Raw genomic sequence first — 26,658 nt, 5'->3', positions numbered from 1 at the left:
GGGGTTACAACTTTTATTTATGATTGTTTGTAAAATGAAAAAAGAAGTCAGGAGAGAAAAATGTGGAAAAATTGGGTGCCTCGAGAAAGACAAGATGAATTTACAGTGAATGAATGACAGCTATGCAGTTGCAGTCAATATTTCAAAGCGTTCCCAGGTAGAGAAGGAAAAAACAACCCACGTGTCCAGGAAGATTTGATCTCCATCAGGGTAAATACCAACAAATTCATTTTATCCAGTGGTTCTTTTTTCCCAACAGACAGTTACAAGAAAGGAAAATGTGCACACACTCACACAGGAATTTATTATTTTGGTAATAAGAAGTGCAAGCAAGATCACAGCACGGTAATTTACAAGAGGGCCAAAATCCTGCTTCGTTTGAGGACTGGCCAATAATCTTTCCTTTCAAATCCCACCCCCAGTCTAAAGATGGGGAGGGAGTGAAGGATGCTGAGACGGAACAGGATAGATCACTGGGTGACCCCCTACCTACCTCTTTCTGCAACTGCATCCTCTCAGAGAGTACAATCAAAGTAGTTTGACTCCACCACATCCTCTTAAGTGCCAGGAATAAATTCAGAAGTAAAGGCTTATTATCAGTGAGATCAGTTCACCTCACCCACACAGAATCACGTCATCCCCTGGCTATTACCTCAGTACCGGCTCTGAACACAACTCTGATTGGATATTGGTGGGAAACTTAAATAAAAGGATGAAACCGTAATGTTTTGAAGGTTTCCACATTGTCCTTTTAATGGACAGACTCCTCAAAAGACAATCTATCATGACACATTCTACTGACACTACAGTCAGTAGAATGACATTCTGTCACTCTGGCCGAACCTAGATCTGTGTGCTGTCTTACCAACTCTAAGGGTCATTGTCATGCGACAGCACAAACAGATCTGGGATCAGGCTATTGTCACTCAGGGCCAACTACAGTAGCAAGGACTGAGGCCTCAGCAGTACCCATTCTAACACAGTACACTAGTGTTAACTGTAGTCTTGGATGTATCGGCATGCAGCTTGTGTCATGGAGAGGAAGTTTGAAAAATAATAACCGTCGACTGACTGTTTGTTTTTCTATGACCTCATTATTAGATTAAAGAGACAATGTGTGCACCCCAAATGGGACCCTATTCCCTATGTGGTGCACTATTTTTCTACCAGAGCCTTATGGCCACTGTTCAAAATAGTGCACTACAAAGAGGAAAGGGTGTAATTTGGAACAGAACCACTGACAGACAGCGCCTTTAAGTGTGCCTGTGTGTCCCCCCCTCTCTCTGTCACACACATAGACACACACACGTACACACACATGCCAAACAAACACACTGTGCAAAATGTTTGAAGTACAAAAACACCAACATAAACAAACAAGAGAACAATTCTGAGAGAGAAGAGGTAAAAACATCCCTAGTTATTCGAGAGAAAAATAAATAAAGTAAATATCAAAATATGAAATCAAGATAATTTCTGGTATCACATGGCTAAAATGATGGTACATACATTTTGGGTAGCGCAGGTAGTGACCTTTTCCCCAACATGGCTGTGTGTGTTGGATCATACCATAGTAGAATATAAACACATACATTTGAGGAGTAGAGACATTACAAATATGGAGGCAAATATGATAACCACTTTTAAGTGCATTAAAATAGACAGAAATTGTATTTTTGAGTTCATATTTCGATGTGCACTGAGAGACGGTGAATTATGAAATTGCAATTAGTCTTTTTGATAGATGGAGAGAGTGACAATCTATTTACAGCAAAATGCCTCCCAACTTAAAGCTCTAGGAAGAGGAATCATTGGACCAATCAAAGTTGCAGCGTGATGCAATAGTCCAGTCAGATAGGCCACTGGGGGAGGGGACTTTGGATTGAAAAAAAGACTTGTCTCAGTGCAAGCTCACAAACACATGCTGGCGTCCCAGTTAGTAGAAGTCCTCTGCTTTTAGCTTACTCTTTGAAAGCACATTATATTACAAGGTCCTAGCACGCAAAGCAGTCTTGCAGATAGTAAAGCGCTCATTCTACTAGTTTTGATGACTTTTCACAAAAATTAGTTATCCTTCGAGAAAAAACAAGGGCTCGGAAGAGAGAAACGGCGCAAGCTGGCTTGAATTCGTTTGGTCCAACAGAAAACATAATACAGTAAGTCATGGTGGTGTTTCTAGGAATCAGAAGCCCCTCCCCTTCCTGCTCCCCGACCCTGCCATAGGTCCTGCCTAGCACCTGGTTGGCTACGGTTGGCTCTCACTTCCACACAGTTTTAGGAGGGCACATTTACCCTCACTCACTCACACACGCACACACACACACACACACACACACACATACAAATACAAATGGACACACACACACTCAACTTTACCCAAATGGGTCAACAAACACATTATTGCGAATTAAGTGTGCTTTCTTAAATACATTTTATCCTTAAAATATTTTTAAAAACTATAATGTTAACACCATGCAAATAAAGTTAAAAAAAAAAAAAATTTGGGCCCTGTATTTTTGACAAGGCCAGACATTAAAATCTGCATTGTCCACACTTAAAACATACCTACATTCTTGCTACACACACAGCCAAAATACACCAAGCTCCACCAAAGTCATAGCAGTCTCATGTTGGCTTTTTCAGTTTTTTTTTTTTAAGGAAATGAAGGTAACAAGAGTTGGGGAAAACATTTGCTCTAATTCATAATTTTTTTTTGGACACACAATTTGATCTAAGTGGCTGATGGCAGAGTGACAACCTCTCCACTCCCTCTCCTCTGCAAATGTCATCAAGCAACAATAGCTCCGGGCGATGGTATCAATCCCAGAGTACTTCACCGTCAAAGGCTTTGAGTGGAGGCGCCATGTGGGAGGAAGGGGGCGGGGCTGCAGCTGCTTTAAACCTAACGAGGAGTCTAGGCGTCACTACGGCCTGCCTCTCCCTCTCCGTGTGTACTCCACTGCCAGGGCCACAGCCGAGCTATGGGAGTATAGGGCCACAGTGGCAGCTGATGCTCATTAGGGCTCCTCTAAGGACCCTTCACAGGAGAGAAAGTGCCCTTGTGGGCTGTTGATAAACGGCTCTTCGGAGACAGAAGGTGAAGGGCCAGTTAGACTATTGATAATCAGATGCTCTCCCTGATGCTGCTGGGGTAAAAGGTGGTTCATCCTGGGCCAGAGGTGGAGGGGACTCCAGCGGCAGGTGGCTGGGACTCAGCAGGGACAGACAGGGGGAGACCTGGATGGAGCATGGTGCACCCTGGGAAGTAGGTGCTTCCATTGACGTTAAAACAGCTGGGGCTGGGAGACCTGACGACAGGAGAGATGGACGGACGTCTGTTGTCGTTTCATAGAGGAGGAAAAACTGCAGGGGCTTGGGGGAGTCTTCTCACATTGTAGTAGGTCCGTTTGCCATGTTTGGGGTGGGTGGGTGTGGGGGGCGGTGTAGCGTGGTAGATTAGGTCAGGGTGATGTAGGCCGAGGCCTTCTCTTTAAGCTGCCGCAGACACAGATGGCAACTCCAGCTCCCTGGAAGATCAACAGTTCACAAGTTCACTGGTTACTGAAAAGCCCAAGGGTTAATCCTAGCAGGATAAATGAACACTGTAAATTGAACACTGGCTGACTGTTGCGAGTGCAACCCCACGTACTGTGGTCAAACAGCGTGGGAGATTTGCAATCTCTTAGCCATGTCAAGTGGACATGCTGATGACACACGCATTCAGCACATGCACTTTCCCCTATAATTCACCAACTGTATAAGTGACATTATGAACCCAGTCATTGCATGGTCATCAATTACCGGCAATATGCCGGCCTAGGTATCCTATACAGTATTCTATAGGACTACTGCCTATATCCTCCACATATCCTGTAGTGTACCTACCCTCTGGGGGCTCCGCCATAGGGGGGCTCAGGCAATACATATGGTAGCCTCTGTCACAGTCATCACAGAATAGTAACTGATCCTGGAACAAGGGAACACACAAACACAAATAACGTTATGTCATTATCAATCAAATATAGGAGCAAATATGTATCTGTAATGTTTAACCAGATTAACACACTACACCTACCACACAGGCCCAGATTTGCTGCGTGTTTGCGCCCATTTTTTTTCAGTGTGGTAGTAACCTTCCCTTTACCCGTTTGATCTATCCCCAATATTGAATTCCCTGTTGTAAAAACAAGTGCCATTGGGTGTTAATCCTACTGGAGGAGGAGAGTCCAGGCGAGCGTGTGTTGGGGTAAATGGAGGTTGGGATATACACTAAACAAAAATATAAAGTGCCGGTCCCATGTTTCACGAGCTGAAATAAAAGATTCCAGAAATGTTCCATATGCACAAGAAGCTTATTTCTCCAAATTCTGTGCACAAATTGGTTTACATCCCTGTCAGTGAGCATTTCTCCTTTGCCAAGATAATCCATCCACCTGACAGGTGTGACATATCAAGAAGCTGATTAAACAGCATGATCATTACACAGGTGCACCTTGTGCCGGGGACAATAAAAAAAAGCCGCTCTAAAATGTGCCGGTTTGTCCCAACACACTGCCACAGCAGTTGGCATGTTGAATGTAGGAATGTTGACCAGAGCTGTTGTCGGGGAGACTAACATTTTCATTTCTACCATAAGCCGCCTCCAACGTCGTTCTTTTGGGCAGTACATCCAGCCGGCCTCACATCCGTGGACCACGTGTATGGCGTCGTGTTGGTGAGCGGTTTGCTGATGTCAACGTTGTGAACAGAGTGCCCCATGGCGGCGGTGGGGTTATGGTATGGGCAGGCATAAGCTACAAACAGAATTGCATTTTATCGATGGCAATTTGAATGCACAGGGTTACCGTGACAAGATCCTGAGGCCCATTATCGTGCCACTCATCCGCCGCCATCACCTCATGTTTCAGCATGATAATGCACGGCACCATGTCGCAAGAATCTGTACACAATTCCTGGAAAATGTCCCAGTTCTTCCATGGCCTGCATACTCACCAGACTTGTCACCCAACAAGCATGTTTGGGATGCTCTGGAGCGTTGTGTACAACAGCGTGTTCCAGTTCCACCAACATCCAGCAACTTCACACAGCCATTGAAGAGGAGTGGGACAACATTCCACAGGCCACAATCAACAGCCTGATCAACTCTATGCGAAGGAGATGTGTCACGCTGCATGAGACAAATGGTGATTTTCTGATCCACGCCCCTCCCTTTTTTCATGGTATCTGTGACCAACAGATGCATATATTTATTCCCAGTCATATGAAATCTATAGATTAGGGCCTAATGAATTTATTTCAATTGACTGATTTCCTTATATGAACTGTAACTCAGTTAAGTCTTGGAAATTGTTGCATGTTGCATTTATATTTTTGTTCAGTATAGATGTTTTGGGAGTGTGAAGGGGCGTGTGTGTGTGTGCGCGTGTGGCGCTCACGTCATTCTCAGAGGTGCCACACAAGCTGCAGGACTTGCACTCGATACACTGCCAGCGGTAGGTCCGTACGGCTGCCGTCATGTTGACTGTAAACTGCAGGCAGGACGGGTGGCCTGGGGACACAGAGAACAACACACACACACACACACACACACACACACACACACACACACACACACACACACACACACACACACACACACACACACACACACACACACACACACACACACACACACACACACACACACACACACACTTCATGTTGCTCCTTATCATCATCATCATCATGTTATGCTTATTTCCATAACTCTAAAACTTAATAACGGCTGTGTAATAATGACACATTTAAAACCAACTAAAACTGGAGTCCATAGGAGTGTCTGTCTGTCCGCACCTGAGCGTCCACAGTCGGCACAGGAGATGAGGTCCTCGGGACAGCCGGTCTTCTTGGAGCCGCCCAGGCAGAAGTCACAGTAGCCGTTAGGGATGACCGACCCATCTGCAGCTTTCTTAGCTGAAATCACACAGGTGGAAAGGTTACATACGATAGAGCTCTTTCCATAATAAACGCTCTCCTACAGAAAAGCTGCATATTACTCCTATATTCTATGCTCTATTTTTCGGGATCCAGCATTTGTATGAAGCACCATTGAGCACAGACCCAGAGCACTGAGTCTAAAGCTGTGGTCTGTGGTTACTGATGACCTGCTACCGAAGCTGGTGTAGAGCTGAGGACTCAACAATCTTAGAACTAGACTGATGTAGGAAGAACATCGCTGGTTTGGAGAGGGAAAGAGGAAGATAGATAGAGAGAGAGAGAGAGAGAGAAAGCAATAACGAGGGAAAGAGGCAGAGACAGGAAACATTGAGTGAAATGGCAAATATGAGACTTCCAGCCAGCCAGACTGCAGAGCATCCCAGCTGGATAAGACTCTCCCTCCTCCATATGTTGGTTTTGGTAAAGCAAGCAGCAGGCCCGCTGAAGCCTGGGACTCGCCAGCTCGTGCTCAGCCAGGGATGGGAGGAGGAAGACGGGGAGGAAAATCCATTGGGAGGCCCAGGGGTCTGTTTAATATTGTCAAAGGAGTGGTGGGGGGGCTGGTACAGACCTGCTGTGCGTCAAGCGGCAGGTGCGCGGTGGGAAGCCATTTTAGAATAACCATTAAAAGGAGAGGAAAGTCTCCCTGCATGCATCCTCTCAGTCTCACTGACTGCAGTCGATTGCATAATACCTTTAATAGATCTGATCACGTAACCAGGACAGTCTATTTGTATATGTCCTTTTTTCCTGTATTAAGATGTAATGCAATGGACAGAGGAACGTCACAATGACTCACCAGTGGCGCACGTAAGACAGATGAAGACAAACCGACATACAGTATACCAGACAACACACACAGGAATTCATCTCGAATACATAAACCCACACGCACACACAGCAGTGTTCATGGTGGAGTAATCAGCTGCTGTGTGGTGTGTGATTTGGAGAGCCAGGACCCTCATTAATCCAGCCCAGGGTGGATTGTGGCTGGGGGAGGGGTGGAGAGGAGATTGAGTTTTCTACTCCAGAGGGCTGGTCTGTAATCCCTAGCGAAAAAATTTAAAAAACTCTGATCAGGATGGGGGGGTAGCAGAAAAGAAGAGAGGAGCTGTCCATGGTACCAGCGCAGCAGCCAGCTCTGTACTGGATTGTATAATGATGAGCAGTAATGTACAGTGGAGTGGAACATTACGTACAATCAGGGGACTGTGGCAAACATACCACTATCCCCACGTTCGTCTACAACACTTGCCACTTGGGCACAGAGGTATGTATGGTCTACATACAATATGTACATATTTTATGCATGTAGGTTCATTCATTAAATATGTCACTTTGAGTTGAAGAAAAAAGAAAAAGCCCTTGGCTCTCTATGTCTTTTATTTCAACAGACTACCGCTGACTCTGCTTTACCACAGTCCCTGATGGGCAAAACTGTATATACACACACAGTTACATAAAAATATATGCCAGACGGCACATACTACAAACAGTGCTGCTCTCGGGCTCTGCGGACCGTGAGGCTGTGAGGACCCTTGAGAGTGAATCAGCAGGCCCTGACACATCTGTGAGTGAGCAGGCTGACCGCTGGCCTGCCTGCTCAGAAAGGAAAGCCCATCGATGATTAAATGCCTGAGGCCTTGCTTAAAGTCTGAGATGCTAACCTGAGGTAGTACATCCTTGAGACGGACAGAGAAAGAGAGAGAGGGATTGAAAAAGAGAGCGAGAGAGCGGAGGGAGACGGATGAAAGCGAGGGTGGGAGGGAGAACGAGACAGAGACATACAGACCAAACCAGACAGAGAGAGAGACATATAGACCAAACCAGACTAAGAGACAAGAGACATACAGACCAAACCAGACAGAGAGAGAGAGACATATAGACCAAACCAGACTAAGAGACAAGAGACATACAGACCAAACCAGACAGAGAGAGAGATACATATAGACCAAACCAGACTAAGAGACAAGAGACATACAGACCAAACCAGACAGAGAGACAGAGACATACAGACCAAACCAGACAGAGAGACAAGAGACATACAGACCAAACCAGACAGAGAGACAGAGACATACAGACCAAACCAGACAGAGACATACAGACCAAACCAGACAGAGAGACAGAGACATACAGACCAAACCAGACAGAGACATACAGACCAAACCAGACAGAGAGACAGAGACATACAGACCAAACCAGACAGAGACATACAGACCAAACCAGACAGAGAGACAGAGACATACAGACCAAACCAGACAGAGAGACAGAGACATACAGACCAAACCAGACAGAGACATACAGACCAAACCAGACAGAGAGACAGAGACATACAGACCAAACCAGACAGAGACATACAGACCAAACCAGACATACAGACCAAACCAGACAGAGCGACAGAGACATACAGACCAAACCAGACAGAGCGACAGAGACATACAGACCAAACCAGACAGAGAGACAGAGACATACAGACCAAACCAGACAGAGAGACAGAGACATACAGACCAAACCAGACAGAGAGACAGAGACATACAGACCAAACCAGACAGAGAGACAGAGACATACAGACCAAACCAGACAGAGAGACAGAGACATACAGACCAAACCAGACAGAGAGACAGAGACATACAGACCAAACCAGACAGAGACATACAGACCAAACCAGACAGAGAGACAGAGACATACAGACCAAACCAGACAGAGAGACAGAGACATACAGACCAAACCAGACAGAGAGACAGAGACATACAGACCAAACCAGACAGAGAGACAGAGACATACAGACCAAACCAGACAGAGACATACAGACCAAACCAGACATACAGACCAAACCAGACAGAGCGACAGAGACATACAGACCAAACCAGACAGAGCGACAGAGACATACAGACCAAACCAGACAGAGAGACAGAGACATACAGACCAAACCAGACAGAGAGACAGAGACATACAGACCAAACCAGACAGAGAGACAGAGACATACAGACCAAACCAGACAGAGAGACAGAGACATACAGACCAAACCAGACAGAGAGACAGAGACATACAGACCAAACCAGACAGAGACATACAGACCAAACCAGACATACAGACCAAACCAGACAGAGAGACAGAGACATACAGACCAAACCAGACAGAGACATACAGACCAAACCAGACAGACCAAACAAACAAACAAACAAACAAACAGACAGACAGACAGACAGACAGACAGACAGACAGACAGACAGACAGACAAAGAACATGTGCCAGAGAGGTAGCACGTTCCTGAGGTTGTCAAGGGTGATACACACCTCCCTCCATCTCAACTCCAGCTCCACCTTTCCTGTAACACCCCTCCAATTACTGGGAGAATACAGGCAGAACAGCACACTTCACAGCTTTTAAGTGTGTCTTGGGAACCCACTGGGAATTAGGGGAGAGAGATGAATCCTCAAACACCCCTCTCATATCTCCCCCTTCCCTTCCATTCCCTTCTCTCGCTTTCTCTCCTCCTATCTCTGTCCTCTCTTCGCCTACCTATCTCTCTCTCTAAGTATAAGCTTCTCTACCTCTCTTCCTCTCCCCTCTGCTTCTCTCACACTCTCTATCCCCTCTCTCTTCCTCTTTTCCAATCTCTCACTCTCCCGGTCTCTCTCCAGCCCTCTCTCTCTCTCCGTGCTCTCCTTTTTCTCTCCAACTCACTCTCCCTTTCTCACTCCCTCATTCTCAATACAGCCTGCTCCTGGAGTTTTCACAATCTCATTCTAGCACAATCTCTAGCCTAAGAGCCATACCGCACTGGCTGGTCGATAAAGTGGCCACAGCCTTATCGAATTAGCACTTCCGCAGGAATACCCACAAGCACCTGTTGCCTGCTCTCACTTTCTCTGTTTCTCACTCTCCTCCACACTTTCATTCCTTCTTTTGCTCTCTCACCCATGTCTATTCACTCTGTTTTCTGAACATACAATGAACATAAACCTTTTCACACAGGTCCAAACATACAGCACAATGAACATAAACCTTTTCACACAGGTCCAAACATACAGCACAATGAACATCAACCTTTTCACACAGGTCCAAACATACAGCACAATGAACATAAACCTTTTCACACAGGTCCAAACATACAGCACAATGAACATCAACCTTTTCACACAGGTCCAAACATACAGCACATTGAGCTGAAACTCATACACAGGGCCAACTATTAGATAGCTTAGCTTAGTTAGTGTGGTTTTGCAACTGACAATAAAACAGGGTTTTACTAAAGCAATCCTACGAGTCTAGGGTTAACCAGTGATGATCCTGGGACACAGATCAGCTCCTAGTCTCACCTACACACTGCCGTCCCCACAACACAAAACACATTCCAGCATGGCAGGGGAGCAAATAGAACAGAAGAGGAGAGAGGAGGAGGAGGAGGAGGAGGAGAGGAAGAGGGGACAGGAAGAGGGGAGAGGAAGTGGGGAGAGGAAGATGAGGAAGATGAGGAGGAAGAGGAGAGAGAAATATGATGAGGAAGAGGGGAGAGGAAGAGGAAGGGGAAAGGAGGAGGAAGAGGAGAGAGGAAGATGAGGAGAAAGAGGAGAGGACGATGAGGAGGAAGAGGAGGAAGATGGGAGAGAGGAAGAGGAGAGGAAGATGAGGAGGAAGATGAGAGAGGAAGAGGAGAGGAAGATGCTTAGGAAGAGGAGAGAGGAAGGGCAGAACACGAAGAGAAGAGGGGAAGTGAAGACGTGGCTGCTCCTGTGTCAAACACACACTCTGCACTCCTGTCGCCAGGCTGGTTAATGAGGGGAGCACCACACCAGGACACACATACAGATACACACTAATATAACGTATCCATACACTCACATTCACAGACAATACACGCACACACGCACAAGCACACCGAGACAAACGCGCGCACAAACACACAAGATTTATAGCCAGCATGTCTTTGCATAATAACTTTTAAAGGCTTGTTCCACTCCCAACCCCCACCCTCTCTCTTTAACGTGACGAATGGGAGTCCCTCTGCCCCCAATCCATCCTTCAGTATCAGCTCTCATCCAATGCATACACACACTAGGGCTGTGACGGTCATGGAATTTTGGATGACAGTTATAGTGTTTTTGTTTTCCACACATTTTCTCCTCTCCTCTGCTACACCATGTGAAAGCCCCGTGCTGTTTTTGAATGGGCGTCAAGCTTATAGCATCAAATTCATGCAAACGGGGTCATTTAAGACCCCGTACAATTATATTTGTATTCATCGATTAAGGTTTTCGATTATGAGAAAATAATAATAATAACGCAATCAAAAACCTTCATGAAGGGCATCAGGTAGAAGTAAATTAATACACGAGTATGAATATAATTGTCCATATACACTACAGTTCAAGTTTGGGGTCACTTAGAAATGACCTTGTTTTTGAAAGAAAAGCACATTTTCTGTTAATTAAAATAACATCAAATTGATCAGAAATACAGTGTAGATAGACATTGTTAATGTTGTAAATGACTATTGTAGCTGGAAATGGCTGTGCAGAGGCCCATTATCAGTAACCATCACTCCTGTGTTTCAATAGCAAGTTGTGTTAGCTCATCCAAGTTTATCATTTTAAAAGGCTAATTGATCGTTAGAAAACCCTTTTGTAATTATGTTAGCACAGCTGAACACTGTTGTTCTGATTAAAGAAGCAATAAAACTGGCCTTCTATAGACCAGTTGAGTATCTGGAGCATCAGCATTTGTGGGTTCGATTACAGGCTCAAAATGGCCAGAAACAAATAACTTTCTTCTGAAACTCGTCAGTCTATTCTTGTTCTGAGAAATGAAGGCTATTCCATGCGGAGAATTGCCAAGAAACTGAAGATCTCGTACAATGCTGTGTACTACTCCCTTCACAGAACAGTGCAAACTGGCTCTAACCAGAACAGAAAGAGGAGTGGGAGGCCCCGGTGCACAACTGAATAAGAGGACAAGTACATTAGAGTGTCTAGTTTCAGAAACAAATGCCTCACAAGTCCTCAACTGGCAGCTTCATTAAATAGTACCCTCAAAACACCAGTCTCAACGTCCACAGTGAAGCGGCGACTCCGGGATGCTGGCCTTCTAGGCAGAGTTGCAAAGAAAAAGCCATATCTCAGACTGGCCAATAAAAAGAAAATATTAAAATGGGCAAAAGAACACAGACATTGGACAGAGGAACTCGGAGTCGCCTCTTCACTGTAGACGTTGAGACTGGTGTTTTGAGGGCACTATTTCATTTGCGCTGTTCTGAGAAGGGAGTAATATACAGCGTTGTACAAGATCTTCAGTTTCTTGGCAATTTCTCACATGGTGTAGCCTTCATTTCTCAGAACAAGAACAGTTTTATTGCTTCTTTAAATCAGGACAACAGTATTCAGCTGTGCTAACAATTGCAAAAGGGTTTTCTAATGATCAATTAGCCTTTTAAAATTATATACTTGGATTAGCTAACACAAAGTGCCATTGGAACACAGGAGTGATGGTTGCTGATAATGGGCCTCTGTACACCTGTGTAGATATTCCATAAAAAAATCAGCCATTTCCAGCTACAATAGTCAGTCATTTACAACATCAATAATGTCTACACTGTAATTCTGATCAATTTGATGTTATTTTAAATGGACAAATAAAATGTGCTTTTCTTTCAAAAACAAGGACATTTCTAAGTGACCCCAAACTTTTGAACGGTAGTGTAGTGGCTACGTTTTCATGAATTTGATGATATAAGCTTGAGCTGGGAGGGCGTTGCCTAGGCAACCGAAGACTTGTTTGATACAACACCTCGCTTATTTCAGCAAGGAGCAACAAAGTTTCATCACGTTGTAGTCCATGTTACAGCAGAAATGGGCGTCCAGTCTTCAGCAAGCAGTTAAAAAGAAAGAAAAGGTTATGACGGTTCCTTTATATTCATGATGATCTTCATCCATAACTGTGGCGCTAACACACACACACACACACACACACACACACACACACACACACACACACACACACACACACACACACACACACACACACACACACACACACACACACACACACACACACACACACACACACACACACACACACACACACACACACACATAGACAATGGATCCAGTATTATGCAGGGAGAGAGACCGAGTCAGTCAGACGAAGAGTGTCAGTCACAGATGAGATATCTCATGAGGAACGTTTCCTCTTTCTCATCCTGTCTGTGCTTCTCTCTTTCACAGAGGAAATTAGATTTTTCCCCCCCCTGCAATCGTCTATTGTCACACAAATACCTACACCATCTGTCTCCACCTCCTTTTCCCATTCCCTATCTCTTCCTCGCTATTAAACACACATGCACGCACACACAAACACACCAGCAAGACGCAATGCAATAACATGCTCGTTTCTCTTCCCTGTCCAGTCAGTAGGTTGCGTAAGTCCCAGTGCATTGTGGGTCTGAAACAGAATGACATTGTAAAGCGAGAGGACGGTGGAGATTTTGGTGCATAATAAAACTTGATCTTTGGCTGCACTGTAATCACACTGACCTGCACACACTATGGGGCGGCAGGTAGCCTAGTGGTTAGAGCGTTGGACTAGTAACCGAAAGGTTGCAAGATCGAATCCCTGAGATGACAAGGTAAAAATCTGTCGTTCTGCCCCTGAACAAGGCAGTTACTAGGCTGTCATTGTAAAAAATAATTTGTTCTTAACTGACTTGCCAAGTTAAATAAAGTTTTTTTTTTTTTCATTTGAAATAAAATGGCAGCATAAGAGGCTCACTCTGTCTGTAGCAAATACACAAACAGTACATACACATGTATTTATTTATATATATACACAGTACCAGTCAAAAGTTTGTACACACCTTCTCATTCGGTTACCACCGTGAAGCATGGAGGAGGTGGTGTGATTATATGATGTGTGCTTTGCTGGTGATACTATCAGTGATTTATTTAGAATTCAAGGCACACTTAACCAGCATGACTACCATAGCATTCTACAGTGATACGCCATCCCATCTGGTTTGTGCTTAGTGGGACTATCATTTGTTTTTAAACAGGACAATGACCCAAAACACACCTCCAGACTGTGTAAGGGCTGTTTGACCAAGAAGGAGAGTGATAGAGTGCTGCATCAGATGACCTGGCCTCCACAATCACCCGACCTCAACTCAATTGAGATGGTTTTGGGTGAGTTGGACCGCAGAGTGAAAGAAAAGCAGTCAACAAGTGCTCAGCATATGTGGGAACTCCTTCAAGACTGTTGGAAAAGCATGCCAGGTGAAGCTGGTTGAGAGAATGCCAAGAGTGTGCAAAGCTATCATCAAGGCAAAGGGTGGCTACTTTGAAGAATCTCAAATACAAGATATATTTTGATTTGTTTAACACTTTTTTCGTCATAGTTTTGATGTCTTCACTATTATTCTACAATGTAAAATCCTGTTTAAAAAGCCCCTAAACTCAGACTCTTAGCCGCAGTTAGGTCCCATTGTCTGACCCGCCCAATCAATACTGAGGAAACGCTGGAATTTAGACAGCAACATAGGTATACAGTACAGTACATATAAGATATCCTAGTAAGATATAGGTTGTTTGTTTGTGTGTGTGTCTAGGCTCCGACAGACAGACATGTTTTCATGAGCAGGATGGGGGGGTTATACTAAGATGGCCAAATGACTGAGGATCCAATCCTAACCTGGCAAGCCTCTCCTCTGTTAATACAGAATACCAAATGAAGCAGTGCAATATCAGCCTGCCTTCTCCCTGTCTGGGGTAATATATATGATAAATCATAAAGAGAATTCTTTACTCTCACTCTCCTTCTTTCACTCTCTCTCTCTCGCTTTCTTCTTTCTGTTGCATTTAATGAACTCCTCTGCCCCCTCCGTTTCAACCCCTCCAAAGCCAAAATTTCACTCCCTCCCCTCTTCCCCTCCCTACTCAATGTACATAACAACATACTCTTTAGGAGGGAACCCAGCCTGTCACTATAGCAACCGGATTGCTAGGCAACAGACGTTTTCTCTTCCTGCTTTGTTGCAGTAGAGGAGGCAGTGCAGTGGCTGGGCGGCAGGCAGCGTGAGCTGGTCTGGCTATGTAGGAAGCTACTGTACCGGCACTGGCACCAGCATGTGGAAAGTTCAGGAGGAAACCAGACCAGAATTACAGCTAAAGGTGACGGTCGAGGTTGAGGAAGTAACTTGGTAAAGCCCAGAATGGTCTTCGCTCTAATAAGAGGCATTCCTTACCAAGGTGGGGCAATCTGGTAGACAAAGTCCCAGCCCCGTTTACAGCAAGCAAAGGACTGAGCAACTGGGACTGACTATGCTGATCATGTAGTGTGTTCAGGTGGTGAGTTTTGTATGTTCCTGACGGTACTGCCCTGCCCCCACCACCCATGTCCTCTCTCAGCCTGCATCACTACTCAGTCTCCTCTATAGGCTACCATGTCCTGTACCTGTCTGCTACAGTACGGACACAATGACTTGCCAGGACAAACTCATTTTTCAGTATTTCACTTATAGCATCAACATCAATAAATCAGAGCAAGGTTTTGGGTTCATTCAGTAGTTTTTACCTGATTAAGTTGATTCATGTCGGAAAAAAAATGATAAAAGTACGATTATAGATTCCTCAAACATTAGTTGAAAATTATACTGTTGCTGCTTCCTGTTTTTTATACAGTTGGGAAGTTTACATACACTTAGGTTGGAGTCATTAAAACTTGTTTTTCAACCACTCCACACATTTCTTGTTAACAAACTATAGTTTTGGCAAGTCGGTTAGGACATCTACTGTGTGCATGATACAAGTCATTTTTCCAACAATTGTTTACAGACAGATTATTTCACTTATAACTCACTGTATCACAATTCCAGTGGGTCAGAAGTTTACATACACTAAGTTGACTGTGCCTTTAAACAGCTTGGAAAATTCCAGAAAATGATGTCATGGCTTTAGAAGCTTCTGATACGCTAATTGACATAATTTGAGTCAATTGGAGGTTTAACTGTGCATGTATTTCAAGGCCTACCTTCAAACTCAGTGCCTCTTTGCTTGACATCATGGGATAATCTAAAGAAATCAGCCAAGACCTCAGAAGAAAAATGTAGACCTCCACAAGTCTGGTTCATCCTTGGGAGCAATATTCAAACACCTGAAGGTACCACGTTCATCTGTACAAACAATAGTACGCAAGTATGAACACCATGGGACCACACAGCCGTCATACCACTCAGGAAGGAGACGCGTTCTGTGTCCTAGAGATGAACGTACTTTGGTGCGAAAAGTGCAAATCAATTCCAGAACAACAGCAAAGGACCTTGTGAAGATGCTGGAGGAAACAGGTACAAAAGTATCTATATCCACAGTAAAACGAGTCCTATATCGACATAACCTGAAAGGCCGCTCAGCAGGGAAGAAGCCACTGCTCCAAAATCGCCATAAAAAAAGCCAGACTACGGTTTGCAACTGCACATGGGGATAAAGATGGTACTTTTTTGAGAAATGTCCTCTGGTCTGAGGAAACAAAAATAGAACTGTTTGGCCATAATGACCATCGTTATGTTTGGAGGAAAAGGGGGATGCTTGGAAGCCAAAGAACACCATCCCAACCGTGAAGCACGGGGGTGGCAGCATCATGTTGTGGGGGTGCTTTGCTGCAGGAGGGACTGGTTAACTTCACAAAATAGATGGCATCATGAAGTAGGAAAAGTACATGGATATATTGAAGCAATATCTCAAGACATCAGTCAGGAAGTTAAAGCTTGGTCGCAAATGGGTCTTCCAAATGGACAATGACCCCAAGCATACTTCCAAAGTTGTGGCAAAATGGCTTAAGGACAACAAAGTCAAGGTATTGGAGTGGTCAGTAATACCTGACCTCAATCCCATAGAAAATGTGTGGGCAGAACTTAAAAGTGTGTGTGAGCAAGGAAGCCTGCAAACCTGACTCAGTTACACCAGCGCTGTCAGGAGGAATGGGCCAAAATTCACCCAACTTATTGTGGGAAGCTTGTGGAAGGCTACCTGAAACATTTGATCCAAGTTAAACAATTGAAAAGCAATGCTACCAAATACTAATTGATTGTATGTAAACTTCTGACCCACTGGGAATGTGATGAAAGAAATAAAAGCTGAAATAAATCATTCTCTCTATTATTATTCTGACATTTCACATTCTTAAAATAAAGTGGTGATCTTAACTGACCTAAAACAGGGAATTTTTACTAGGATTAAATGTCAGGAATTGTGAAAAACTGAGTTTAAATGTCATTGGCTGTATGTAAAGGTGTATGTAAACTTCCGATTTCAACTCTATATAGCCAAGTGTCAAAACTGCAGTTTTAAAATAAATTCATAATCAATATGCTGAAAAAAGTTGTGATATGTTCAAGACTAATACATACATACAATTACTCCCTATACACACACGCACACACACACACACACACACACACACACACACACACACACACACACACACACACACACACACACACACACACACACACACACACACACACACACACACACACTTGTTCAGATAACTTGCAAATTGCTAAATTAGTACCTTACCTTCTCACGCATCAAATTTACCAAGTGGTCATTCCAGACTAAAATTGATTCGCTTGTTCTACTGTAATAAATACGCAGATGAATCACTCACGTCAATATTGTATGGAAATCAATGGTACTGGGACAATTCACTGCCACTACATGTGTCATTTGTGCTCTGGGTACACTAGATATACCTGTCGATGGATGAGAACCTGTTTTTATCAACTCACTTCCTTGTGGGACAATGTTTACAGTAGCTGGCCAATACACAGAAGGAAATACAACACTTTTTGGACTGGAAAATTTCACAGAATCATCTCTCCATGGGTAGGTCTAAATAGACTCTTTGAGTGATCGCTTGAATGTCAAATACACGTATTTGTTTGTGGCCGGCGGATTTTATAAAGAGAGCGCCCCCATTTTCCCTCGCCATTTGTGAGTTTGAATTTCACAACTGCGGTTTAAATAATGCGATGGACAGGTGGACGAGTTAATTAATGGTACCAAACCAAATATATACTGAACAAAAACATAAAACGCAACATGCAACAATTTCAAAGATTCTACTGAGTTACAGTTCGTATGAGGAAATCAGTCAATTGGAATAAATTAATTAGGCCCTAATCTATGGATTTCACATGACTGGGCAGGAGTGCAGCCAATCAAAATGAGTTTTTCCCTACAAAAGGACTTTATTATAGACAGAAATACTCTTTAGTTTCATCAACTGTCCAGGTGGCTGGTCTCAGATGATCCCGCAGGTGAAGAAGCCGGATGTGGAGGTCCTGGGATGGCGTGATTACACGTGGACTCCGGGTTGGAGCGAGCGGTCGCATCGCACTTCGCTCCGCAGGTAGTATAACTTTTTCATTACATTTCATTACATTTCATTATAGTACAACGGTTGATTTGTCTAATCTTAGCAATTGCTTCTTAGCTAGCTACATAGCCGTCCTTGTATCAGAGATAATTGCATAATTATCGTATTTCGTCGCCCTAACGTAGCCTTCACTGCTATTCGCCCAGCAGCTAGCAAACGCCCACAGATTAGCATCACTGTAGTGCTATTACACTATTACACTCAACTGAACGACTTGATTAGTTTAGTGTTAGCTAGCTACATAGCTGTCTTTGTATCCAAGATAATTGTGTAGTTTAGAGTGTGTAGTCTTGGAGTGATTATCTTAACTTACCGAGGTTCGCTAGCCAGCTATTTGTCGTCCTTAACGTAGGAGACTCTGCTAGCAAGCCAACAGCTAACAGCTAACAGCTAGCCAACGTCTACTGAATAGCACTCAACAACCCGGTCGCAGTCACAGGTAGTATCACATTTTCATTTCATTTCATTACAGTACAACGGTTTGATTTGTTTGATCGTAGCTAGCTACATAGCTAGCTACATAGCCGTCTTTGTATCAAAGATAATTGTGTAGTCTAGAGCGATTTTCTAGGTTAGCTAGCCAGCTATTGTCGTTCTTTTAACGCAACGTAACGTAAACAACACTGCTAGCTAGCCAGCTAGCCCCCGAATAGCAGCACTGCAGAAACTATTACACTCAACGGAACGACTTGATTAGTGTAGTGTCAACAACGCAGCTACTGCCAGCTAGCCTACTTCAGCAGTACTGTATCATTTTAATCATTTTAGTCAATAAGTTTCTTGCTACGTAAGCTTAACTTTCTGAACATTCGAGACGTGTAGTCCACTTGTCATTCCAATCTCCTTTGCATTAGCGTAGCCTCTTCTGTAGCCTGTCAACTATGTGTCTGTCTATCCCTGTTCTCTCCTCTCTGCACAGACCATACAAACGCTCCACACCGCGTGGCCGCGGCCACCCTAATCTGGTGGTCCCAGCGCGCACGACCCACGTGTAGTTCCAGGTCTCCGGTAGCCTCTGGAACTGCCGATCTGCGGCCAACAAGGCAGAGTTCATCTCAGCCTATGCCTCCCTCCAGTCCCTCGACTTCTTGGCACTGACGGAAACATGGATCACCACAGACAACACTGCTACTCCTACTGCTCTCTCTTCGTCCGCCCACGTGTTCTCGCACACCCGAGAGCTTCTGGTCAGCGGGGTGGTGGCACCGGGATCCTCATCTCTCCCAAGTGGTCATTCTCTCTTTCTCCCCTCACCCATCTGTCTATCGCCTCCTTTGAATTCCATGCTGTCACAGTTACCAGCCCTTTCAAGCTTAACATCCTTATCATTTATCGCCCTCCAGGTTCCCTCGGAGAGTTCATCAATGAGCTTGATACCTTGATAAGCTCCTTTCCTGAGGACGGCTCACCTCTCACAGTGCTGGGCGACTTTAACCTCCCCACGTCTACCTTTGACTCATTCCTCTCTGCCTCCTTCTTTCCACTCCTCTCCTCTTTTGACCTCACCCTCTCACCTCCCCCCCCTACTCACAAGGCAGGCAATACGCTCGACCTCATCTTTACTAGATGCTGTTCTTCCACTAACCTCATTGCAACTCCCCTCCAAGTCTCCGACCACTACCTCGTATCCTTTTCCCTCTCGCTCTCATCTAACACCTCCCACACGGCCCCTACTCGGATGGTATCGCGCCGTCCCAACCTTCGCTCCCTCTCCCCCGCTACTCTCTCCTCTTCCATCCTATCATCTCTTCCCTCTGCTCAAACCTTCTCCAACCTCTCCTGATTCTGCCTCCTCAACCCTCCTCTCCTCCCTTTCTGCATCCTTTGACTCTCTATGTCCCCTATCCTCCAGGCCGGCGCGGTCCTCCCCTCCCGCCCCGTGGCTCGACGACTCATTGCGAGCTCACAGAACAGGGCTCCGGGCAGCTGAGCGGAAATGGAGGAAAACTCGCCTCCCTGCGGACCTGGCATTCTTTCACTCCCTCCTCTCTACATTCTCCTCCTCTGTCTCTGCTGCTAAAGCCATTTTCTACCACTCTAAATTCCAAGCATCTGCCTCTAACCCTAGGAAGCTCTTTGCCACCTTCTCCTCACTCCTGAATCCTCCTCCCCCTCCCCCTCCTCCCTCTCTGCAGATGACTTCGTCAACCATTTTGAAAAGAAGGTCGACGACATCCGATCCTCGTTTGCTAAGTCAAACGGCACCGCTGGTTCTGCTCACACTGCCCTACCCTGTGCTCTGACCTCTTTCTCCCCTCTCTCTCCAGATGAAATCTCGCGTCTTGTGACGGCCGGCCGCCCAACAACCTGCCCGCTTGACCCTATCCCCTCCTCTCTTCTCCAGACCATTTCCGGAGACCTTCTCCCCTACCTCACCTCGCTCATCAACTCATCCCTGACCGCTGGCTACGTCCCTTCCGTCCTCAAGAGAGCGAGAGTTGCACCCCTTCTGAAAAAACCTACACTCAATCCCTCCGATGTCAACAACTACAGACCAGTATCCCTTCTTTCTTTTCTCTCCAAAACTCTTGAACGTGCCGTCCTTGGCCAGCTCTCCCGCTATCTCTCTCTGAATGACCTTCTTGATCCAAATCAGTCAGGTTTCAAGACTAGTCATTCAACTGAGACTGCTCTTCTCTGTATGACGGAGGCGCTCCGCACTGCTAAAGCTAACTCTCTCTCCTCTGCTCTCATCCTTCTAGACCTATCGGCTGCCTTCGATACTGTGAACCATCAGATCCTCCTCTCCACCCTCTCCGAGTTGGGCATCTCCGGCGCGGCCCACGCTTGGATTGCGTCCTACCTGACAGGTCGCTCCTACCAGGTGGCGTGGCGAGAATCTGTCTCCTCACCACGCGCTCTCACCACTGGTGTCCCCAGGGCTCTGTTCTAGGCCCTCTCCTATTCTCGCTATACACCAAGTCACTTGGCTCTGTCATAACCTCACATGGTCTCTCCTATCATTGCTATGCAGACGACACACAATTAATCTTCTCCTTTCCCCCTTCTGATGACCAGGTGGCGAATCGCATCTCTGCATGTCTGGCAGACATATCAGTGTGGATGACGGATCACCACCTCAAGCTGAACCTCGGCAAGACGGAGCTGCTCTTCCTCCCGGGGAAGGACTGCCCGTTCCATGATCTCGCCATCACGGTTGACAACTCCATTGTGTCCTCCTCCCAGAGCGCTAAGAACCTTGGCGTGATCCTGGACAACACCCTGTCGTTCTCAACTAACATCAAGGCGGTGGCCCGTTCCTGTAGGTTCATGCTCTACAACATCCGCAGAGTACGACCCTGCCTCACACAGGAAGCGGCGCAGGTCCTAATCCAGGCACTTGTCATCTCCCGTCTGGACTACTGCAACTCGCTGTTGGCTGGGCTCCCTGCCTGTGCCATTAAACCCCTACAACTCATCCAGAACGCCGCAGCCCGTCTGGTGTTCAACCTTCCCAAGTTCTCTCACGTCACCCCGCTCCTCCGCTCTCTCCACTGGCTTCCAGTTGAAGCTCGCATCTGCTACAAGACCATGGTGCTTGCCTACGGAGCTGTGAGGGGAACAGCACCTCAGTACCTCCAGGCTCTGATCAGGCCCTACACCCAAACAAGGGCACTGCGTTCATCCACCTCTGGCCTGCTCGCCTCCCTACCACTGAGGAAGTACAGTTCCCGCTCAGCCCAGTCAAAACTGTTCGCTGTTCTGGCCCCCCAATGGTGGAACAAACTCCCTCACGACGCCAGGACAGCGGAGTCAATCACCACCTTCCGGAGACACCTGAAACCCCACCTCTTTAAGGAATACCTAGGATAGGATAAGTATTTCTTCTCACCCCCCTTTAAGATTTAGATGCACTATTGTAAGTTACTATTCTACTGGATGTCATAAGGTGAATGCACCAATTTGTAAGTCGCTCTGGATAAGAGCGTCTGCTAAATGACTTAAATGTAAAATGTAATGTAAATGTTGTCAGGCCGGTTGGATGTACTGCCAAATTTTCTAAAATGACATTGGATGCGGCTTATGGTAGAGAAATGAACATTCAATTATCTGTCAACACCTCTGGTGGACATTCCGGCAGTCAGCATGTCAATTGCACACTCCCTCAAAACTTGAGACATCTGTGGCATTGTTTTGTGATAGAATTGCACATTTTAGAGTAGCCGTGTATGGTCCCCAGCACAAGGTGCACCTGTGTAATGATCATGCTGTTTAATCAGCTTCTTGATATGCCACACCTGTCAGGTGGATGGATTATCTTGGTAAAGGAGAAATGCTCACTAACGAGGATGTTACATTTGTGCACAAAATGTGAGAGAAATAAGCTTTTTGTGCGAATGGAAAAGATATGGGATCTTATTATTTCAGCTCATGAAACATGGAACCAACACTTTACATGTTGTGTTTATATATTTGTTCAGTATAGTTATCTGTTTAAAGAAATTTATTTAGTTTTATCTTGATGACCATAAACTGTTATATTAACATCAACAATCTGAGGTCAAAATCACTCAATTGTAACTGCGAGTTTGTGTAAGGCAGTAACACAAACTGTCCACATTAGCGCATTATAAAATCATTTAACATGGCAAAATAATTCAACTTGTCCATTTTGGATGATAGTATATGTTGCCCACTCACAAAATATTGTAACAACTACATACAATTGAACTGGGCGCTCTAGACTGGAGCTTCTATAGTGTCTGTGAAGCTGCCTGAACGTTCGAGGTCCCTACAATGACACAGTGACACAGGCCCTCCACTGTCACTGTCACTAGACTCTCATTAAAAAGACCACTCGCTCTCTCTTCCTGCAGGACTTTCATCACATGTGAATATGCTGGAACAGAACCAACCACCAGACTCCATAGATCTCATTCCACATATAGTATTCTACCCCACAGACAGACAGAGAGAGCGAGAAAAAGAGAAAGAGAACAGAGACAGCCAGGACGCCATTTTAGGGTTGATACATAATTCATTTAGTCCTTATAGCTGATCACAAGGATTCCTTCTCACAGTGGCGGAGCAAGGTGAGCGAAGCCATTTTGTGAGCGAGGTGAAACTGGGAAAGAATTTAAAAGAAATAAATATATTCAAAAAGAAAAACAGGAACAAAAGGACGCTGACCTTCAAAAAGGGCTCAATTACATGTTACACCTCTCCGTCCCTCCATTCCCCCCTCCCTCCCTCCATCCCCCCCTCCTGCTCTCACTCCTCCGACCGTCTGTCCGTCCAGATAAACCAGACTCGGAATCTCAATTCTGTTTTGGGGAGAGGACTTAACGAGTACTGGCTTGACTCTTTCTGCTCACAAAACCAATTTTCAGGTGCACACCAGAGGGCCGACCTCTAAAGTAAACACCCCCCCCCCTCTCCCCCTCCTCAATCCCCCGTCACATCAATGCCCAAAACCAGCCCCCACCCCCCACCCCCCCTGCCTCTGTCACTTCATGAAGAAAAAAAAAATCGAGAGGCAGCCATGAATTTCTATGCTGCAGTTCAATTGAACAATCGGCTTCAAATCCTGCAATGGAAATAAATATAGAAAGAAAATGAAGGAAAAAAACAAGCGATGGATAAATCACAAGACAAAAGCAGAGAGAAAGAAATGGAGAGAGAGAGAGTCAGAGAGAGTCAGAGAGAAGAGGGAGAGGAAAGAAAGCATGGTGAACCGTGAGAGAGAGAGAGAGAGAGAGAGTCAGAGAGAAGAGGGAGAGGAAATAAGGCATGGTGAACCGTGAGAGAGAGAGAGAGAGAGAGTAAGAGAGAAGAGGGAGAGGAAAGAAGGCATGGTGAACCGTGAGAGAGAGAGAGAGAGAGAGAGAGAGAGAGAGAGAGAGAGAGAGAGAGAGAGAGAGAGAGAGAGAGAGAGAGAGAAGAGGGAGAGGAAAGAAGGCATGGTGAACCGTGAGAGAGAGAGAGGGAGAGAGAGAGAGAGAGAGTCAGAGAGAAGAGGGAGAGGAAAGAAAGCATGGTGAACCGTGAGAGAGAGAGAGAGAGAGAGAGTCAGAGAGAAGAGGGAGAGGAAAGAAGGCATGGTGAACCGTGAGAGAGAGAGAGAGAGAGAGAGAGAGAGAGAGAGAGAGAGAGAGAGAGAGAGAGAAAGAGAGAGAGAGAGAGAGAAGAGGGAGAGGAAAGAAGGCATGGTGAACCGTGAAAGAGAGAGAGGGAGAGAGAGAGAGAGAGTCAGAGAGAAGAGGGAGAGGAAAGAAGGCATGGTGAACCGTGAGAGAGAGAGAGAGAGAGAGAGAGTCAGAGAGAAGAGGGAGAGGAAAGAAGGCATGGTGAACCGTGAAAGAGAGAGAGGGAGAGAGAGAGAGAGAGAGTCAGAGAGAAGAGGGAGAGGAAAGAAGGCATGGTGAACCGTGAAAGAGAGAGGGAGAGAGAGAGAGAGAGTCAGAGAGAGGGAGAGGAAAGAAGGCATGGTGAACCGAGGAGAGAGGAAAGAGAGGCATGAGTGAACCGTGAGAGAGAGAGAGAGAGAGAGAGAGAGAGAGTCAGAGAGAAGAGGGAGAGGAAAGAAGGCATGGTGAACCGTGAAAGAGAGAGAGGGAGAGAGAGAGAGAGAGTCAGAGAGAAGAGGGAGAGGAAAGAAGGCATGGTGAACCGTGAGAGAGAGAGAGAGAGAGAGAGAGAGAGAGAGACAGAGAGAAGAGGGAGAGGAAAGAAGGCATGGTGAACCGTGAGAGAGAGAGAGAGAGAGAGAGAGAGAGTCAGAGAGAAGAGGGAGAGGAAAGAAGGCATGGTGAACCGTGAAAGAGAGAGAGGGAGAGAGAGAGAGAGTCAGAGAGAAGAGGGAGAGGAAAGAAGGCATGGTGAACCGTGAGAGAGAGAGAGAGAGAGAGAGAGAGAGAGAGAGAAGAGGGAGAGGAAAGAAGGCATGAACCGTCAGAGAGAAGAGGGAGAGGAAAGAAGGCATGGTGAACCTGTCATTCATCAAACTGAGAGAGAGAGAGAGAGAGAGAGAGAGAGGGTCAGAGAGAAGAGGGGGAGAGGGAAAGAAGGCATGGTGAACCGTGAGAGAGAGAGAGAGAGAGAGAGAGTCAGAGAGAAGAGGGAGAGGAAAGAAGGCATGGTGAACCGTGAGAGAGAGAGAGAGAGAGAGGAGTCAGAGAGAAGAGGGAGAGAAAGAAGGCATGGTGAACCGTGAGAGAGAGAGAGAGAGAGAGTCAGAGAGAAGAGGGAGAGGAAAGAAGGCATGGTGAACCGTGAGAGAGAGAGAGAGAGAGAGAGAGAGAGAGAGAGAGAGTCAGAGAGAAGAGGGAGAGGAAAGAAGGCATGGTGAACCGTGAGAGAGAGGAGAGGGAAAGAGAGAATCTCATCTCCTTGTGGAATAATCTGTCATTCATCAAACTGATGGGAAACGGAGAGAGGGAGAGAGGGTCAGAGAGAAGAGAGGGAGAGAGGGTCAGAGAGAAGAGAGGGAGAGAGGGTCAGAGAGAAGAGAGGGAGAGAGGGTCAGAGAGAAGAGAGGGAGAGAGGGTCAGAGAGAAGAGAGGGAGAGAGGGTCAGAGAGAAGAGAGGGAGAGAGGGTCAGAGAGAAGAGAGGGAGAGAGGGTCAGAGAGAAGAGAGGGAGAGAGGGTCAGAGAGAAGAGAGGGAGAGAGGGTCAGAGAGAAGAGAGGGAGAGAGGGTCAGAGAGAAGAGAGGGAGAGAGGGTCAGAGAGAAGAGAGGGAGAGAGGGTCAGAGAGAAGAGAGGGAGAGAGGGTCAGAGAGAAGAGGGGGAGAGAGAGTCAGAGAGAAGAGGGGGAGAGAGAGTCAGAGAGAAGAGGGAGAGGATGATGGGGGGGTAAAATAACTACATTTTAAAAAAGCAGAAAGAGACTTTGGATTTCAGCAAATCTTCTACTCCATTTGGATTTCTGCATTTTGAAAGTTCTGCATTTCAAAATATGTCTTGAAAACTTGATTGCGGACATGCAAAATATTCTGGGACTATATCAACAATGGACTAATGCAACAAATACTAAAATATAGTTTTTTGGTTGGAGTGTTCCTTTAACTTTGCCTGAACCAGGCTTACAGACTCTAGTCTAGCCACATTTTAGGGAGAATATTACATGAATAATGTATGGACCAGTTTCATTATAACCATTAATAGTAATATCATTATATATGGTGTAATATAAAGGAGGGGGTGCATCTGCAACTTGACACTTAGCATATTGGGAAAACCATAAGATAGAAACACCCACACAAACAATAGGCTTCTATTTTCATTTCACAAGAGGATTGAGTTTTGTGCATGTATTG

The 26,658-nt window shown here is 45.6% G+C and overlaps 1 protein-coding gene across 1 annotated transcript in view; it reads right to left on the bottom strand.

Annotated features, from left to right (window-relative positions):
* LOC118396334 (zinc finger protein neuro-d4-like) overlaps window positions 1-26,658 on the bottom strand; it is a 54,099-nt gene continuing 27,441 nt past the window's right edge. Inside the window, exons 9-12 of the mRNA XM_052524042.1 lie at window positions 5,833-5,952; window positions 5,436-5,548; window positions 3,886-3,967; window positions 1-3,527 (exon numbers count right to left, since the gene is read on the bottom strand). Coding sequence (XP_052380002.1) covers window positions 3,457-3,527; window positions 3,886-3,967; window positions 5,436-5,548; window positions 5,833-5,952 — 386 coding nt within the window. The 3' untranslated portion in view covers window positions 1-3,456. The remainder of the gene's footprint in view (window positions 3,528-3,885; window positions 3,968-5,435; window positions 5,549-5,832; window positions 5,953-26,658) is intronic.

The sequence above is a fragment of the Oncorhynchus keta genome, chromosome 1 (assembly GCF_023373465.1).
Source record: "Oncorhynchus keta strain PuntledgeMale-10-30-2019 chromosome 1, Oket_V2, whole genome shotgun sequence".
Classification (NCBI taxonomy): Eukaryota; Metazoa; Chordata; class Actinopteri; order Salmoniformes; family Salmonidae; genus Oncorhynchus; species Oncorhynchus keta.
This window is presented reverse-complemented; position numbering and strand designations above follow the sequence as displayed.